This window comes from Drosophila eugracilis, unplaced genomic scaffold (genome assembly GCF_018153835.1).
Source record: "Drosophila eugracilis isolate 14026-0451.02 unplaced genomic scaffold, ASM1815383v1 contig_1104, whole genome shotgun sequence".
NCBI classification, from domain to species: Eukaryota; Metazoa; Arthropoda; class Insecta; order Diptera; family Drosophilidae; genus Drosophila; species Drosophila eugracilis.
Window position 1 is genome coordinate 1,200,007 of NW_024571881.1, and position 17,852 is coordinate 1,217,858.

General features: G+C 40.0%; 4 protein-coding genes across 5 annotated transcripts; 3 read left to right on the plus strand and 1 right to left on the minus strand.

Annotated features, from left to right (window-relative positions):
- Nucleotides 1-55: 55 nt before the first annotated feature.
- On the plus strand, nucleotides 56-1,463 carry LOC108104894 (carboxypeptidase B-like). Its single transcript, XM_017211225.2, has 2 exons — nucleotides 56-772; nucleotides 868-1,463. The coding sequence occupies exons 1-2, from the start codon at nucleotides 63-65 to the stop codon at nucleotides 1,304-1,306; spliced, it is 1,149 nt and encodes a 382-aa protein (XP_017066714.1). The 5' UTR covers nucleotides 56-62; the 3' UTR covers nucleotides 1,307-1,463.
- A 381-nt stretch (nucleotides 1,464-1,844) lies between these two features.
- LOC108104899 (carboxypeptidase B-like) lies at nucleotides 1,845-3,276 on the plus strand. Its single transcript, XM_017211230.1, has 2 exons — nucleotides 1,845-2,554; nucleotides 2,680-3,276. The coding sequence occupies exons 1-2, from the start codon at nucleotides 1,845-1,847 to the stop codon at nucleotides 3,059-3,061; spliced, it is 1,092 nt and encodes a 363-aa protein (XP_017066719.1). The 3' UTR covers nucleotides 3,062-3,276.
- Nucleotides 3,277-4,216: 940 nt separating this feature from the next.
- Nucleotides 4,217-7,252, plus strand: LOC108104918 (cytochrome P450 4d8). Of its 2 annotated transcripts, XM_017211268.2 has the most exons (4): nucleotides 4,217-4,373; nucleotides 5,475-5,928; nucleotides 6,205-6,767; nucleotides 6,828-7,252. In XM_017211268.2, exons 1-4 carry the CDS (start codon nucleotides 4,217-4,219, stop codon nucleotides 7,175-7,177), a joined length of 1,524 nt encoding a protein of 507 aa, XP_017066757.2. In that variant the 3' UTR covers nucleotides 7,178-7,252. The 2 variants fall into 2 exon arrangements, with proteins under 2 accessions (XP_017066757.2, XP_017066758.1); XM_017211269.1 differs by lacking the exons at nucleotides 4,217-4,373; nucleotides 5,475-5,928 and adding an exon at nucleotides 5,954-6,121.
- Nucleotides 7,253-7,383: 131 nt separating this feature from the next.
- On the minus strand, nucleotides 7,384-9,010 carry LOC108104907 (probable cytochrome P450 316a1). The gene is made up of 4 exons (XM_017211240.1): nucleotides 8,854-9,010; nucleotides 8,377-8,806; nucleotides 7,778-8,316; nucleotides 7,384-7,712 (listed from the first exon to the last, which is right to left on the minus strand). The coding sequence occupies exons 1-4, from the start codon at nucleotides 9,008-9,010 to the stop codon at nucleotides 7,384-7,386; spliced, it is 1,455 nt and encodes a 484-aa protein (XP_017066729.1).
- Between the last annotated feature and the right edge of the window lie 8,842 nt (nucleotides 9,011-17,852).

A 17,852-nucleotide genomic window follows, 5' to 3' on the forward strand; every position in this document is an offset into this window, starting at 1 on the left:
CTATATATTAAAGTTCTATAATCGGTCAGGTTCAGTTCAATGTTTATTGGCTCTCTGACAAGATGTGTAAAGCTCTGTACGCGATCATCTTTCTCGCGGCGATTGTGAGTCCGCTGGCGGAGTCAGGTCGCATCCGAAAGCGAAACATTCCCAAGCTAAAATTGGGTGTCTACCCCACGTATAACGAAGTTCTGGAGTATTTAAATCAGTTGGCCTTAACTTATTCTGATCGGGTGACTCTAAAGGATGTGGGACGCTCTTACGAAGGTAGATCCCTGACAGTTGCAATGATAACGAACGGAGATGGAAGACCGGGCAAGAGAGTGATATTCCTGGATGCCGCTCTGCACTCTCGCGAGTGGATGACCCCCATCACTGCCCTATATGTAATCCAAAAACTGGTAGTGGAGTTCGAGGATAACTCCGATCTTCTAAGAGATTTCGATTGGCACATTATGCCATTGGCGAATCCAGATGGCTATGAATATTCCCGGAATATGAACCGCTATTGGAGAAACACGAGGACACCGAATGGCAGAGGGTGTATTGGGACCAATCTCAATCGGAACTTTGAAGTTGGTTGGGGAGTTGGTTTTCCGGAATTAAGAGATCCCTGTGATGAGAATTACGCGGGAAGTGCACCATTCTCTGAGGTTGAGGCCCGTACAGTCCGCGACATAATGCACAGCCTGGTGGAAAGTAATCGTGCTGCCATGTATCTCTCCCTGCACACGGCAAACCGTTCAGTTTTCTATCCTTGGGTCTATGACACGTGAGTTAACGATAAACAGCTGAGGATCTAAAGAGATTCTTGTTCTTGGTTAATGTTTAAACATTTTTATTTCCAATCTTTTATTTACTTTGCAGCGCTCCTGTTCCGAACAAGGAAGAACATGATGAAATCGCCAAGTTCGTGAGCCGCAAAATACTTGAAAGTACGGGCACGGTCATCAAGCCGCGGCAGGCTTCACAATACGCCGGAGCTTTTGGCGGGACCAGCATGGATTACGCATACCACGCGGGCTTCCCTTTATCCTTTGTCTTCGAGATGTCGGGAACGGGCAGGAATGGTATGGAGTACAAGTTCTTCCCTCCAGTTTCGGAGATTCGTTACTTGGCTGACGAATCGTGGACGGGAATAAGAGCGTTTGCCGAGAAGGTGATTGAGTTATATCCGCCTTCAAGGCAGGTACTTTATTCCCAAAAACTTATGCTGACCGGAAGTGCAGCTCCACAAAGTAGGGTCTTAGACTCAAAGCTTGGAGCAGTCATTTTGTTTTTCGCATATTTTATCAACAATATTTGAAGTTGAAGGAACCAAATAACTCGAACATATAAACCGAACTAGTTACAAACTAGATTATTATTTTTTTGAGTTGAACTAGTCAACTAGCAAACTCAAATTCATCTCGTTAATAATCAACCTTGCAGCTTTTTCATAAATATTTAACACATAAACAATACTTTGTATCTTTTACTCGGGTCACACTTGAGCAAGTTTGTTGATAAGGTTTTGTTGGGACTTTTATATTTAATTTAATATTTTTAATTTTTTTTTATGTGTAGATTAAAGTAGCCAAATTGGTACTGGTACTGGTAGGGAAAATCTTTATAAATTAACTTTATATTAAATTTCAATTTATTTTTTGAATTATTTATATTTTTCCATATTGAGCTGCGCTTCCACAGAAAATTTTATTAATCATGGTAATGGTAACGACCGCACTGGCAGAAATCCACCGATAAGCTATCTCTATGTATATATATAAATATATTTTATATATAAGTATATAAGTTTTATAGTCGGTCAGATTTAGTACAGTGTCTATTGCCTCTCTGACAAGATGCGTAGAGCTCTGTGCGCGATCATCTTTCTCGCGGCGATTGTGAATCCGCTGGCGGAGGCAGGTCGCATCCTTAAGCAGAACTTTCCCAAGCTGAAACTGGATGACTACACCACGTATAACGAAGTCATGGAGTATCTGAATCAGTTGGCCTTAACTTATTCAGATCGGGTGACTCTAAAGGATATGGGACGCACCTACGAGAGTAGATCCCTGGTAGTTGCCATCATAACGAACGGAGATGGAAGACCAGGCAAGAGGGTTATTTTCTTGGATGCCGCTCTGCATGCTCGCGAGTGGATGACCCCCATCACTGCCCTCTATGTAATCCAAAAACTGGTAGTGGAGTTCGAGGATAACTCCGATCTTCTAAAAGATTTCGATTGGCACATTATGCCATTGGCGAATCCAGATGGCTATGAATTTTCCCGGAATACAGAACGATATTGGAGAAACACAAGGACACCGAATGGCGGATTGTGTTTCGGTACTAATCTCAATCGCAACTTCGACGTGGGCTGGGGAATTGGTTTTCCAAATCTTAAAGACCCTTGTCATGAGAGCTATGCTGGAAGTGCACCATTCTCTGAGGTTGAGGCACGTACAGTCCGCGACATAATGCACAACCTGGTGGAAAGTAAACGCGCTACTATGTACCTCTCCCTGCACACGGCAAACCGAACGGTTTTTTATCCTTGGGTCTATGATACGTGAGTTAAAGAGTACAATTTATATATCAGTAGAACTGAAAAAGATAACCAAAAGAAGATCGATAGAAGATGTGGTTCTCGGTTAATTTATAATTATTATTATTAATTATATGTTCTCTCCGTAGTGCTCCAGTACCGAATCAAGAAGAACATAAAGAAGTCGCCAAGTACGTGAGCCAGAGGGTATTGGAGAGAACTGGGTCGGTCATTAGGTCAATGCAGGCATCAGAATATTTTATAACATTTGGTGGAACGAGCATGGATTACGCATACCACGTGGGTTTCCCTTTATCCTTTGTCTTCGAGCTGTCGGGTACGGGACGCGATCATGTGGAGTACATGTTCTTCCCTCCAACCAGCGAGATTCCCCGTATTGTTGAAGAATCATGGACAGGAATTCGAGCGTTTGCCGAAAAGGTCATTGAGTTATATCCGCCTTCACGCCAGATACATTATTCCGAAAAACGTAAGCTGGCCGAAAATGCAGCTCCACAAAGTAGGGGATGAGACTCAAAGCTGGCAGCAGTCATCTTGATTTTCACATATTTTATCAACAATATTTGAAGTTGAAGGAACCAACTATCTTGATTGTAAAAGAATATATATTTCATTCATGAATATTTATACATCTAGAATATTATGCCTTCTTTGTTCGCGTGTCTTGCACAAATATCAGATTCTCTTTTCAACTCTTTAAAATAAGTTTAATATCCAGCATCGGATGCCCCATCCACCGACCACTCATTTATCGCGTACTCTCTTGCATTACCCATACGCCTCGTTGTCTGCTTGTTTGCACATGCTATCAACGTGACTTGGCTGCTTCGCTGGCGTGGAAAAGGGCAGGGCTTTTTGGCGGTGGAGGAATCCGCATATCACTCGCATTGTCCGATACATTTCACATGCTGCAATTAACGCAACAAATTGCATTTTTAATATGCAAAATTAATGCAGAAAATCTTTCTGTGCTCGGCGCAAGCAAACAGAAATGAAACGAAAGGCGCGAAGGCACGATATATCCAAGCTTTTTTATTTATAACAGTCATTGTGAAAATTGAAAATCCACATTCGGTCTACAATTAAAAACACTTTTCGTCTGCATCTCCATGTTCGCCGACAGTCGTCGGTCCGCATTGGATATTGTGAGTATTTAAAATAATAATAAAACCCCATTACAAAGTCAAAGTTGCCTGGCCCAGGAAGCCGGTGTTAATTAGTTTTTTCGAAGGCAGCTCTCTGGCCAGCTGATGAATCCACTCCAGCCATCTATCTGTCCATCTAGCCATTCTGCGCTGGAGTTGGGTCAAATGTTTTAATTTCCGCACGAATGTCTCTAACGGAAATTACTTGAAAAAAAACAAAAAAAATAAAAATAAAAATCACAAATAAGTTTACCCTCCATGGCGGGTGTCAATTGCCTGGAGAGCCACTGTTTATCATGCCGATGGGCTGGCAATAATTACTATAAATACACGTACTTAATAAACCCCCGCACTGGCTCTGGCATAAAATAGTCTTCGCTGATTAGCGCGATTATCGCTCTTAAAGCTACAGCAACTGCACTTTGAGTTACATTTGAATGCGAAACCGAATACGATTAGATATACTCTCGTTTCACTCGATCGGCTTTGCTGGGTTCTAGTCGGAGATTCAGAGTGCAAAATGTTGCTGTTCTTGCTGGTTGTGCTCATTCTGGCCGCGGGCTGGTTCATTCATCTCGGCCAGGCCGATCGCCGGCGGAAAGTGGCCAATTTGCCGGGACCGCTGTGTCCGCCGCTCATTGGCGCCCTGCACCTCATGTTCCGCTTGAACCCAAAAAGTAAGTTAATATTAATGAAGTAAGGAAACACTTATATTAGGTTTTTTATATAATAATAATATAAAAAGTCATTAAAGTATTCAAATTTTAAGAAAATAAGTGTATATCTTTAATCCAAAAAATATAAGTTATAATAATGATTCCGAAAATTCAATAAAATAATGAAGTTTCCAAAACGCAATCCAAGTTAACAGGCAAATGGGGAATAGAGACAAGCAAATTACCCAATTATCTTGTATATTCTAAATTTAATCTTATTAATTTAAATTAAATAAATCCCAAAAACCAGTAATTATTTTAGATTGATTGGCATTGACTTGAAAATGTGTTGAACTTAATGTAATGCAATGTAAATTCATCAGTTCAGCTTTTTACTGACTCATCTCTGAAAGCTTGAAAGCTGTTCGTGACTGCTTCTGTTTTCACGCTACTGATAAGAAATTTCGAGTATTCAATTCATTTTTTTCTCAAATAATTATGTATGCAAAATTAAAATAATGCTCTCTCTGTTTGCTGAATGGAAATCTCTCCGTTGAAAATTGTGCTGAAATTAATTCTCTCCGTTGAAAATTATTATAATGAAGTATAAATAAGCAGTTGTAGTAAATTTTAAAATCATATTTGCATAGATTACTCAACTCTAACCCTGAATGTGACTTATTAAAAGTCGAGCGGTCTTTTTAAATAACTTGCTTAAAAGTAAAAGTAAATGTTCAACAAAAGTTGACGTAGACATAAAAGTTCACTTTAAAAAAGTGTTATCGAAAAACTGTGCACCTATTATTATCAACCAATTTTATTAATACTAATATACTTAAATTAGTATAGGTAAACTCAAGCACTAAGCATTTTAAACACAATCTCAAGCTAATAATACAACGTTGTTTTGGTCAAACATTAGACGGAGATTACTTAGAAATCAACTGCATTATCGCTAAACCATTTATGAATGGCCATTAACCATAAAAAGAATTAAGCTCTTATCAATGCGAATTTTAAGCAGAGAAGATAATATTTAGTCTTAATTTAAAATAATACAGTATACTAACAAGTTAGGTATTACAATTTTTGTTAAAGCTCTCTAATGCCTATATTTTACAGCCTTTATCAAAGTGGGTAAAGAGTATGTGACCAAATACGGCCACCTCCAGAGAGTGTGGGTCTTCAATCGCCTGCTGATAATGAGTGGTGATCCGGAGTTGAACGAACATCTGCTCAGCAGCCAGGAGCATCTGGTGAAGCATCCGGTGTACAAGGTACTTGGTCAATGGTTGGGTAATGGATTACTTCTTAGTGATGGAAAAGTGTGGCATCAACGACGCAAGATCATCACCCCAACCTTCCATTTCTCGATCCTGGAACAGTTTGTGGAGGTATTCGATCAGCAATCTAACATTTGTGTCCAAAGATTGGCGCAGAAGGCCAATGGAGAGACTTTCGATGTTTACAGGACCATTTGTGCAGCTGCATTGGACATAATAGCCGAAACAGCTATGGGCACGAAAATATATGCCCAGGCCAACGAGAGCACACCTTACGCAGAGGCAGTGAATGAGTAAGATTTTCTTCAAATTTAAAACAATTCAAAAAAAGTTGACATGACTTTTTTTGGTTCCTTTGATCGTAGTGTGCCCGTTCTTAGATCTTACACTTAATCCTTTCTCATAGCTTTTTAATCTTAGTTCAACTTAGTTTAGCATTGTTCTGGAACAGTAAAATTGAAACATTAATGCGAAAGTTCAGACTTTGTAAATAATATTACTTTTAAATAGTTACAGCGATCATTATGTTATAGAATACAGTGCTAACAATAATCATATTTATTTTTAAGATGCACTGCCTTGCTGAGTTGGCGATTCATGTCCGTCTACCTCCAAGTGGAGCTGCTGTTTACCCTCACCCATCCTCACCTGAAATGGCGTCAGACCCAACTGATTCGCACAATGCAAGAGTTCACCATCAAGGTGATCGAACAACGTCGTCAAGCCTTGGAGGATCGTCAGAAGCAATCCAGGCTGACGGAAACCGTAGATGAAGATGTCGGTTCCAAACGGCGAATGGCTCTATTGGATGTCCTGCTGATGGCCACTGTTGATGGAAAACCCCTGACCAACGATGAGATCCGTGAAGAGGTGGATACTTTCATGTTCGAGGGCCACGATACCACCACCAGTGCCTTGTCCTTTTGCTTGCATGAGCTTTCACGGCATCCGGAAGTCCAGGAAAAGATGCTGGAGGAGATTCTACGAGTTCTGGGCACTGATCGAAGCAGGCCAGTTAATATTCGGGATCTCGGAGAGCTTAAGTATATGGAGTGCGTCATCAAGGAGTCCTTGAGAATGTATCCACCTGTGCCCATTGTGGGACGAAAACTTCAGACTGATTTAAAATACAGTAAGTGTTCCTGGGAACCTTGACTTACTGAAATTTACCTAACGATTATATCGCTTCTAGCTAATTCTGTGTATGGAGATGGAGTAATACCAGCGGGTTCCGAGATTATAATCGGAATCTTTGGAGTCCATCGGCAACCGGAAACCTTTCCCAATCCAGATGAATTCATACCAGAGCGTCACCAAGATGGAAGTCGAGTGGCTCCCTTTAAAATGATTCCTTTTAGTGCCGGACCCCGAAATTGTATAGGCCAGAAGTTCGCTCAGCTGGAGATGAAGATGATGCTGGCCAAGATTGTGAGGGAGTACGAGCTGCTACCGCTGGGTAAACGGGTCGAGTGCATCGTAAACATTGTCTTGCGATCGGATACGGGCTTTCAGTTGGGAATGCGGAAGCGCAATAATATATGAATGTTAGGGATTCTGACAAGGTAAAATAATTTGAAATGAAAAAATATAATATTTTATGTAGTATTATCTTGAAAACGTATAATTTAGTGAATGATAATTAAATAATGAACTTAATCCTAGTTATTAAGGGCAAAATTAAACAATTTTTTGTTTCTCTATTTAAAACTTCTTGATTTCGATAAGACTTATAATTTACAGAGCCATTCTTAGCGTGGCTTTAAAGCCAACTGAAAGCCATTTGATGATCCCAAAATTAATCTCAAATCCAAACGCATCTCATCTCCGTAAGGTAATAGTTCAAAGTTGGTTAAAATGGGAGCTAGCAGAGTTTTTAGTAGCTGTATACTAAACTTCCTGGCTGGACAGCACCGAGGACCAAGACTGAAACTCAGGAGTTCCGGAGAAGAGTTCAGAAATCGTTCCGCTTCGAAGTGGTTAGCTTTGGGATAACGTTTCTCATTACGCTGTAGTTCATAGAGATTGATATAGATCTCAGAGCCAAAGGGTAAAGCTCCATCTCCTACGATACTGTGCGCTGTTCAGAATCGAATTAAGATATATATATTAAAAGAAATGTATAGGATTATTACTCATACGCACTGTAGGGAAAATCCTGTTTAAGATGCCGGCCAACAATCACTTGTGGTGGATAGAGTCGCATAGTTTCCTGCAGAACTGATTCAAGAAAAGAGAGCTTTTCCAAGTCCCACCCTTGGTCCTTGTTTTGAGCAAGTTCTAATTCCTCGAAGCACCTTTGTTGTGCCGATGGATTCCTAGCAATCGTGACAAGGCTGAAGGAGAGTGCTGAACTGCAGAGCAGATAGCCCAAATAGTTACAGGTATTCAGCTCTCCACAAACTTCTTCTGTAACAAGTTTGGGATCATTACTTTCCAGGAGAATCTCTAACAGGCTTTCGTGATATTTCTGAGGTAGTGGCCTTAAGTTATCCATGGCCAAGCCATCGCCAATTTTTAAGTCCTTTTGTTTTTGGTATTTAACCATCAAATCCTTGTGTTCCTCGTTCAGTCTTTTAATTAAACGATTCTGACGTCTTCTCATAAAAGGCGAACTGAGCCAATAGTTGAATCTATTGGCAGACTGAAGGCTTAGAAAACGTTTTCTATAGAGCTCTGATAAGCTGGAAAGGGCAGAAAAAAGATTTTTATTAGCTTATAAGTTAGTTCCTATAGAAACTTACTCTCTTAGGTTCTTTGAGTATTCCGCACTGGGTCTTGCACCACAGGTAATCATCACCATCAGTTCCAAGACATGGGGATTGACCATTTCCCAGACATCAAATACCTTTTGGTCGGTATGTTCCACCAACTTTTGCTGCAGTTGCTCCGCCTGCTGGCGACATAATTCCATCAGTTGTTCCAAGTTTCCCTTGCCAAAGAGTCCACTTATTAGAGTATGTCGTTTGTTCCACTGATCCGGCTGACTCATGAGAACACCTCCACCCAACCAGTCCTTCATAAGCTCATAGCCCGTCTCTAGGTGCGTTTCGCTTTCCAGAAGCTGCCTGCTGAGCTCCAAGTCCGCAAGTGGGATAAAAAGCCGATGAAAGACCCAACAACGACTCAAGGTCCCATATTGTGAAAGATATTCGGCACTTTGCTTAAAGAAATCTACAAGAATTAGTTTGAAATCGTTAACTGTTTCTATAACAACCAACTTTTTGGCTTCAGGAAAAGCAGCTTGTGTATCGCCCCCAGCAGTGGCCAAGTGAAGGGTCCTTTGAGATTCTTGATCAGCGACCGCTGCCTTCTGGTCCTGAAATAGTTAAAGGCCGAGGCCAGGCAGAAGCACACGAATGTGGTGGTCAAGATCATGGTTCCGACTGAGCCAAAACACCACCCTGGCTTGTCTATGCTAATCGCAACGTATCGCAATCGCCTGCATCTATACGCTCCGCGGTTTATTGCCGTTCGAGGGGCAGTGCTAATCTCACGGGGGCCTTAAATTTCATGTAATCTTATCGATGTCAAGACCCCCTTGTATGTCAGAAAATAAACCAATGATAGCTTAAATCTCCGGATAAGTTGAGGTTAGTCTAATATAGCATTCTTTTGCTTTGAATACCAGAAATAACTAATTTAATAACTTTAAAATATTTTTATTATATTTACTTTGATAAGGGAAACATTTTCTATGAAACAAAAATATTTTGGGATTTTATTTATTTTTCCAATAAAAAACTTAAACTTATTATTTTATAGATATAAATATTCTTGCTAAGAAATAATTTATTGGTTAAATTTCTTTAACATATTTGTTGTTGGCAACATAAGATCCACAGAATGTTGTTAAAGGGCTTGGCAACATGTTGCTACGATGATATACAAACATACAAACGTATATTGGAAAAAAGTATTTTATTATTATATAATACTTATTTATTTAATATTTTTCCTTTAAAAATACAAATGTTGCCTAAGAATATGTTGCTTTTTTATGAACTGCTATCAAACCATTTCCTCATCTTAGTCTTGTTCGGAAATACATTTTGTTTGAATTTACGTAAAGAAGCCAACATGATTGGCCAAGACGAAAATTACCAATACCCAGTGGGGGATGGGATTTCATAGATAAGTGCGTCATCTGTGCGAAACAAGATTTCCGAGCGTGAATTTTGACTGATAAATATTTAAATACCAACCCAACATTTATTGCTGCTGAACCGGGAACCGGGAGAGGGACGGCGATAGGATTTTGAAACTATTAAACAAACCAATTTGGGGCAATCGAGTGGGGGGGTTGGACAACAAAGGACGAAGGACGAACGACTTGGGGGCATTAGCAGCTGTTGTCCCGGCAAGCAAACAAATCTTTTGTCTTTTGTCCATTGCGGTTGCCGGGGTCACCGGCGGCGAGGGTTGGTCAACCCTTTTAGGTTTCTGGAGTTCCAGCAGTTGGACTGTCAAAGTACATTTGCCTCGGTTACGCCACAGAAATCTCCCCAAAGCATGTAATGACAATATCAGGAGGCCTTGCCGCCCCCTCTACCCCCTCCTGACCACTTTATATCTGTTGTATCTTGTATATGTATATCCTAGCCCTCGGGGAGTTGGCAAAACTGGGGTGTTCCTTGGAATCGAGCGGAGTTTGTTGTGTTCCATTTTCATTTTGCGGCGTTGATGAAACTTTAATGACACTCTACACGCATTCAAGAAGCAAACGGCACGAGGGCCATGTGTCCAGCTTCGTTTTTTGTTTCCGTACCCCCGGTATTTTTCTGCACAATTTCACTTTGAGGCAGAAGACAGACAAAGCGGGCTAATGGCGGCTAATGAAGCCGGTTTTATTGGGGATTTTGTGGGCCATTGAACCCGGCTAGTAGCACTTCCAAGTTACCAAGTTCTTCGTAGTGTGTATGAATGTATTTATGAGGCCCAGGTATTCTGGCATTCATACGTCAATGTCACGAGTCGCAAGTACAAGGACTCTCTGACCGGAGTCGAGTGCAATGGCCAGCGGCCACGTGACCAAACACCAACCATCCCATATTCCAATGTCTCGCGTATGCAAATGAACAAAAAATTTGATGACAGCGTCGCCGGTGACAATGAAAAGTAAGCGAACTACAAAGCCAACAGTCCGAGTGTTACGCAAAAACAGAAAACATCGAGTGAAAACAAAAAAAAAACCTTCAAAAAAATCCGAGACCGACAAACGGCGGCAGGATACAAATCCTTTCACAGGCCTGCCGAAAATGCGCTCCTGCGAAAAAATTAAAACAAAGACATTGCAACAATTTACATTCCCATTGTTTGCCTCGGCGGCAGATACAAGTCCGCAAAAAACGGTAGATAGTTAGATACATAGATACACATGGTAACAGTGCGTTTCATAAATGCCAGGCCATTGAGAGTTATTGTTGACTTAAGGATTAGATTTTTTTTCAATTTAATTTAAATATATTTATTTTCATATATTTATTTTAATTTTGGAAAAGATCCTTTAGGAATATTTTTACTTGCGATTTTTTTTTTAACTTCATGAAACGCACTGTACATTTGCCTATAAATTGCAAATGCAGTCGGTCAGCCGGCAAGTTAGAGGAAGAAACGAGGCACAAACATACATGGAAACCGACGACAACTGAAGTAGAGGATATGGGCTGGAAGGACCAAAAGGACAGCTGGCAGTCCAGTACGACATAAAACCAGCACTTAAAAGTATGCTACGATCTTCATTGCAGAAAAATAATTAAAATTTAAAAACCGAAATGACTAAAACCTTAAACATCTGATTGATTTTTTTTGATAAAAAATAAAAATATTCTTAAGATTAGAATAAAAATACCAAAACTTTCAAAAATTTGATAACCTATAAGCTAACATTGCAGGGTATTTCAAAATCATACAGGCCAAATCCATTCTCGCCATATTCAACGATACCATTGCGATTTTTTCTTGGTGTTTTTGGCAACAGGAAGCATTTTGCATGAATTGCCCATAAAAATGATATGCACATCAAGATTGTCTGATGTGACTCTTGCGATAAGCGTGAAAATTTGCTTACTAGCACGACTTACTTTCTGAACATTTTTGGAAACTTTAAGGTAAAAGAACTGCTCACAAATAACTGAGCATGGCTAATCAAAAAGAACGATACTTGGCTAGACATTTAATTTGGCTACTGCAGCTAAAAGGTTTCCATCAGTCTCAGGCACACCCCGTCGCCCATTAACCGACTGTTATCCCACCTCTTAACCACCACCCCATTAACCATCTCCCATTAGGCATTACCCATTATAAGCTGGGGTTTGGATAATAATAGTACTATTACTGCACAAAGAGAAATATATATACATATTTATAATAATGTAATGTTTTTATGTTTTCTAGAATAGTAAAATGTTTTAAGCGAGAGAGATTCTCACATAAGTTTTATTTATAATTATAACTTTTCATTATCATTAACGAACATTTCTCTCAGTGAAAAACTCCATATAGTGGCATATTAATAGTCCACATTCCTTTTCCTTGGTCCCCAATCCCTCGTTTCCCCGTTTCCCAGATGTCATATGTCAGGCGGCTGTAATATTACGAGCTGATGACTCCGTTATGATTACTGTCAGCGGCAGGCACTCAATGAATAAGCAGATGAGAGAGTGTCAGCCTCTCACTTGTGCGTCCTTGTGGACTTATCACGCACTTTCCGCCCACGAAAACCACGCACCACCCACTCGAACCAACAACTACCACACATGTGACTTGAGGTGCCCCGCAGCGCCAACAACTTTGACTCGGCAACAATTTATCACAGCCAATTTAACCACTTAAGTGCGAAAAAGGTTTCAGCAGGCTGAACTTCACGTGTGGACTCAAAACTGAAGTAAAGTGCAACTGAGGAGTAAAATGTTGAATGAATTTCAGGACCGAATCTGGCCACTGACCAATGTGTGTCTGCCGGCGGCATTTATTTGTTTACAATCTGTTTGCGCAAAAGCTGCCACAGGACTTAAAAATCTGCATTTGCATACTGACACCAGGCAGGAATGTGCGGAAGGTCAAGAGGAGGAAGAATTCGGTGTTCTTGTATGCAAGGATTTAATGAAAAGAGCAGTTTCACGACAAATTTTATATATTAAGTATTTTTATTGAATAAATGAATCATTTTTAAAGCAGAACTAAGACTTAACCAAGATCACACTCAAAAACTTACTCACTGAAACTACTAAACTTGTGAAAAATCATTACACCAAATTTCCGTAGTTAAACCAATTTAATTACCATTTACTTGGCACTTTTGTGATGATGTTTTTATCATCTTTACCCTCTTAAATGAGTTTGGATGTCGCTCTACACCATATGGGAATCATCGTCTAAAGGGCTTAACCGTATTGCAGGCGGTCCGCTTCAGCTGAATGGCACCAAATCGGCTTTCGTGGCTCTCTCTTTCAGTCTCTCACATACCCTTATATGTGAATAAAAGTGCAAATTCATGTTTTGTTTGACAAAATCTGTATAAATCTAAAGACCAAATGCCAGCAGTCAACTCAGTGCTCAGAGCTCTCACAGCGGAGGGATTATAAGGGGAGCAAATGGTAGCGAGAAGGATTCAGGGAAGGACATCGAAGCCATGTAAATGGATTTTATTGGGGGCTTCTAGGTCAAATGGAATTAGCCGTCATTTCGGTGGGTAAATGGTTAGAAGATCCAAGACCCAAGACACGAACACTTGTTGCTTCGTGGAAAGCATTTTCACACTCATTAAAAATTTGCATAATTACGACAACCTCCCCCGACTCATTAAGGCTTTGAAGTAGACAGGACCCAAGGACCCAGGACACTCATAACCAAATGAGCTTTTCACAAGGCCGCGAAAATGTGTGAATTATAAATGCATGGAAATTAAAAACAATTACATGAAAATTCATTTTCCACCGCCCGTGCATATTTAAACAAATAAAGTGAGCATAACGATGCTAATCCTTTAAGCCACACCAAATGCCCATGGCTAGCGGGGGCGGTACACGATAAACGGGGACGGTGGCGTGGCTGTCAAAAAAGGGCTATCAATTTGCATTGCGTTTGGCTCATTAGCGTCGCTGCCACTGACCACTTGTAAATTTGGCATGTCTATATGGGATATTCTGGGAAATTTATAGCCTTGCGGATGGCATTGATCCACAGAGGGTTGATATTGTTGTTATTCTAAAAATGTGTGCTATATAATTTAATGAATATTATTACAAAAATGTATTGATGATTGTTTCTTTATATTTTCGGAACAAGAACTGTAATTAAACTTATAAACTCGTGTAGCTCACCTCGTTGACCCCGCTATTTGACAAAATAATGCGGTTTCAGCCCTGTTCGATGGTTTCCATATATTCCATAAGCTTGAATTACAACCAAAGGCAGAGAAATATTTATTTAAAATATTTTCAATGAGCCGATTTTTGCCATAATAATACGAGTAATTAAATGTCAATAGAATTAAGCCAGACAAAGTGACACAAATATTTTAATAGGGTAAATAGTGCTTACAATGAGAAAGCTAATTGCAGCCATTGCTAGTTTTAATAGAAAATAAAATTAACTTAAACAGTATTTTGAGATTTATGTGAATTACTAATACAGTTTTAAGTCCACGTGCTTGAACTGGTAAGAAACAAACTTATTGGCCAGAATTGCTGAGTTTACAGTGGAGATTGCCGCGTGGCTAAGCCGTAAGTCCAACAAGAAAAATCACTTTTCTCTGCCAGACGTTTTCCTTCTTTTTGGTTGCCCCGGATTTTCTTTCGATTTTCCATCGTCATCGACGAATGATTCCCGCTTAATATGCCAAACACAATTTGACTTTTATTCAATATGCAAAAGATACGCGTCAATTTGTTGTTCTGTCTGCAGAACTTTTTAATCTTGTCGATATGTTTTTCTTTTATCTTTTACTTTAGCTGACTCTTTAAATCTTCATTTTACGTGGCTGGCATTAACTTCTGGCTAGTGGCAACATAAAAGATGTTGTGGCCAGATTTATGTTGGCAGTTTTACAGTTTTACAGTCATTTTAAGCACTGCCTCCGCAGAACAGCTACTTAAGCTCGCGCGTTGAGCGTTGAAAACTTTTGCAACTATTAAAGTCTTAAGTAGAAGTGGATAAAGAGAAGCTGCCACAGTCAGCAAACAGTAAATGCATTTCCACCAAAAACAACAAGGCTATCACGTTGCAAGGAAAACTTTTCCCTTGGACTGTTCTACTTATGCGGCCTGGCCAACACTTTCCGTTTGTTTTGTTCCGAGGACAAGACAAAAACTGACTTAAGCTAACATTCTAAGAACGGTGTGGGTGTTTGTGAATGGGTCAGATGGTGTGTTTACTCTAGTATGTGCCAGGTGTGCTGAATAAAAGGGAGATTCTGGTTCAGAAAGTCTTGAAAAAATAATCTTGGGTGTTACGCAACTCTAAAGATGTTAACATTCAAATATGTTTGTAAAAATACTTATTTAAGCGGACTTTTTAACTTAAAGTGTTAGTTAGCCTAAGACTGTTATAATAATGTGAGATTAGGGTGGCAGCTCTATACAACCTGACCCATCACAACTTGGGTGTGGCCAGATGAGTGGTCAGAAAGAACCCCGGTGCGGGGATATGAGTTTTACTCCAGGAGTTGAAAGAGGAACGGGAAAGAGATAAGACGTAAAAACAATCGACGGCGCTGCACAATAATTTTATTAAGGTATTACACCTTTTCATTTTCATTGGGATAAATCCACAGATATCACCTGATATCCTGGTCTAACTTTCTCCCAAGTATTTAGCTCACCTGATAACACTTTTCTCATCTCTTTGCGAGCTTAACATTTTTTGACTTATGGTAAAAGCAAACGAAATGTCAAATGATTTTCCAATCCCCCCTCCAGACCTTCCCATAATATGCACCCTCTTTAGCCTTAAATCAATGTTGACAAAAGTTTTATTGGATAAGTTTGTTTAACGACAAGCAAAAGTAGACGCACACAAAAGGGCAGGTAAAAAGGCAAAAAGTTCTTCCCATTTTGTTGAAAAATCAAATTGAGCAAAAGTTGATCTCGAACGGGATGAAGCCAATGGAAAGTGAAGGAGGTGGGGGAGGGGGGAAGAGATGCTGGAAAAGTTTTTGCAAAAATTGTTGGACGCGGCAAGTTTGCAATTTGATTTGTGTTCAATGTGCGCGCCATTGATTAGCCATTCTGTGAGTTCATGAATGTCCGTTTTCGCAGAGCAGAAAACGTTAAAAAAAAATTAGCAGATCTGCTAGTTTTCCGCAGTGTATTTACCTTGTGAGTAAGCCCAGTGGCAGCTGCTATCTTCATCTGTAAGTTTGCCAAGTGTGCCATATGAAAATTGTGCGGCAAGGACTAACAACTGTTGCAGGACTCCCAGGTCGCAATCCACACCAGAAAACCAACCTCACACCCCCACATGCATAATGGCATTGCGGTTTTCCAGCCGCAGACTCCTGCTGTTTAATATGCTGTTAAATTACATTAAAATTAAACAAAAAAAAAAGAGTTGACTTTGGTGCTTGTTGGCTTCCTGATAAGAGCATTACGATGAACAAATCTCAGATACTGCAACTTCTTTGCATAGCCATGTGAGGCAATGAATAACCCGGCCAAAAACCGAACTGGGGGACTTCAATGTCAGGCGGCAGTAATTGCCTGGCAAATAATTTAATGCGAAATCATGGCATGCCACGCCCCTGGGCGGCGGCGTGTTGCACATTTAAAATGCAATAACCGGATTAGATTGTGTTGTTGCCATATATCGGCATGTCCTTTTTGGCCGCACTCCGTTGTTGCATGTTACTCTCGTATTTATAGAGTTTTAACGCAATCGCAATTTCGGTTGACATTTTGCGCTCTCGGCCATTTTCCCATTTTCCCAACTTGCCAGCCTCTGGCTGTCGATAGACGTCTACAGGTAGGTCCGCCCCCTAAATAGTACCAATCTCTTTCCTACCCCCTCCAACAAATTCCAGGTATGTTGTGTGCCCCAAACCCTGACTGTCTGCTTTATGAAAAATGCATTTTGTCTGTCGTCGCTGGTCCATGAAGCGAAATGCGGCCGTGTGGCTAATATCATTTCATTTGGCTTTTGAATTCGTTAGTTGAAGTTCGTATTTCGGTTGGGCATTGGCAAATATCTAATCATTTAAGTGGCTTAAATTAAGTCACCCTTATTGGACTCTAAACGGGCAATTGGGGCTGTCATTTCACATTGATCGGAATTAAAGCGAGTATTGTAAGGCAATAAACAATTTATTTTTTATAGATTTAAGTCTACTTTTACTTAAGAGTCTTCCTTAAATTCATCAGAATTTCTAATGAAATCAGGCAGAGTGCTAATCAAGAAGAGTAAATCCCCTTCTTAGTCGCTAAACCCCAAAAACAGATTGTTTTCTCGAATTCTTACAAAAGATCATTCCATCTATATCAAAAAACTTTTATAAAATAAATCTCATAATTTTGATGCCACGTTAGGCCTTCCATCAATCACAAATTTGACATTTGGAACACCTGTGGCTATGTTAGCCGTAACATCCCTATATTTTAAACATTTTTTTCGGGGTTTCGGTATTGATGTTCGTACAAATTAAACCGAATGCAAATAAGTCAATTTGAGATGAAACACGAAGCGAAATTAATGTGCTACAAAATAAATACGACAAGATAAATGTTTTTGCCACTGAGCTGGTGGCAAGTAACAAGATAAACTGATGGTGGTGTGCTAATAAAAATACACGAACACGAGTCCTGCGAAGGCGTCCTTGTGAAATGTGTGAAAATCGCTCCGAGGCCCTAGACTTTTCCGTATGTGTGGGTGGTGTATGAGTGCGGGCACGTTTAGCATTTCAAAAGGCGTATTGTTTATTTTTTCCCTTTTCCCTTGTGTTTTCACATTCAATGTTATTTATCTGCGTTTTTCCCATCCAACCCAGCGCCAACGATCTTTCCTCCTTTGTAACCCAAGTTCACTTTCCCAGACCGCCTTTGTAGTTAACTTCTTTGTAGTTTCGTTTGCTTATTCATTTCCTTTTTCCCCGAAACACATACACATGAAAAGTTATTCTTTTTTTTTTGGCCAACCCACAATGAAAATGAAAATGGAAGATGGGAGATGGCGGAGAATAAGCGGCAAGCTGGAAAACTTGTCACGTGATAAACTCGGAAAGCAAAAG

What these genes read in the sequence shown, in the direction of transcription:
- LOC108104894 (XM_017211225.2), top strand. Translation starts at nt 63, where the DNA reads ATGTGTAAAGCTCTGTACGCGATCATCTTTCTCGCGGCGATTGTGAGT. An exon ending in TATCCTTGGGTCTATGACAC is followed by an intron (nt 773 to 867) that starts GTGAGTTAACGA and finishes TTTACTTTGCAG; the next exon opens with CGCTCCTGTTCCGAACAAGG.
- LOC108104899 (XM_017211230.1), top strand. Translation starts at nt 1,845, where the DNA reads ATGCGTAGAGCTCTGTGCGCGATCATCTTTCTCGCGGCGATTGTGAAT. An exon ending in TATCCTTGGGTCTATGATAC is followed by an intron (nt 2,555 to 2,679) that starts GTGAGTTAAAGA and finishes TTCTCTCCGTAG; the next exon opens with TGCTCCAGTACCGAATCAAG.
- LOC108104918 (XM_017211268.2), top strand. Translation starts at nt 4,217, where the DNA reads ATGTTGCTGTTCTTGCTGGTTGTGCTCATTCTGGCCGCGGGCTGGTTC. An exon ending in GTTCCGCTTGAACCCAAAAA is followed by an intron (nt 4,374 to 5,474) that starts GTAAGTTAATAT and finishes TATATTTTACAG; the next exon opens with CCTTTATCAAAGTGGGTAAA. An exon ending in TACGCAGAGGCAGTGAATGA is followed by an intron (nt 5,929 to 6,204) that starts GTAAGATTTTCT and finishes TTTATTTTTAAG; the next exon opens with ATGCACTGCCTTGCTGAGTT.
- LOC108104907 (XM_017211240.1), bottom strand. Translation starts at nt 9,010, where the DNA reads ATGATCTTGACCACCACATTCGTGTGCTTCTGCCTGGCCTCGGCCTTT. An exon ending in TACTCAAAGAACCTAAGAGA is followed by an intron (nt 8,317 to 8,376) that starts GTAAGTTTCTAT and finishes TGCCCTTTCCAG; the next exon opens with CTTATCAGAGCTCTATAGAA. An exon ending in TAAACAGGATTTTCCCTACA is followed by an intron (nt 7,713 to 7,777) that starts GTGCGTATGAGT and finishes GATTCTGAACAG; the next exon opens with CGCACAGTATCGTAGGAGAT.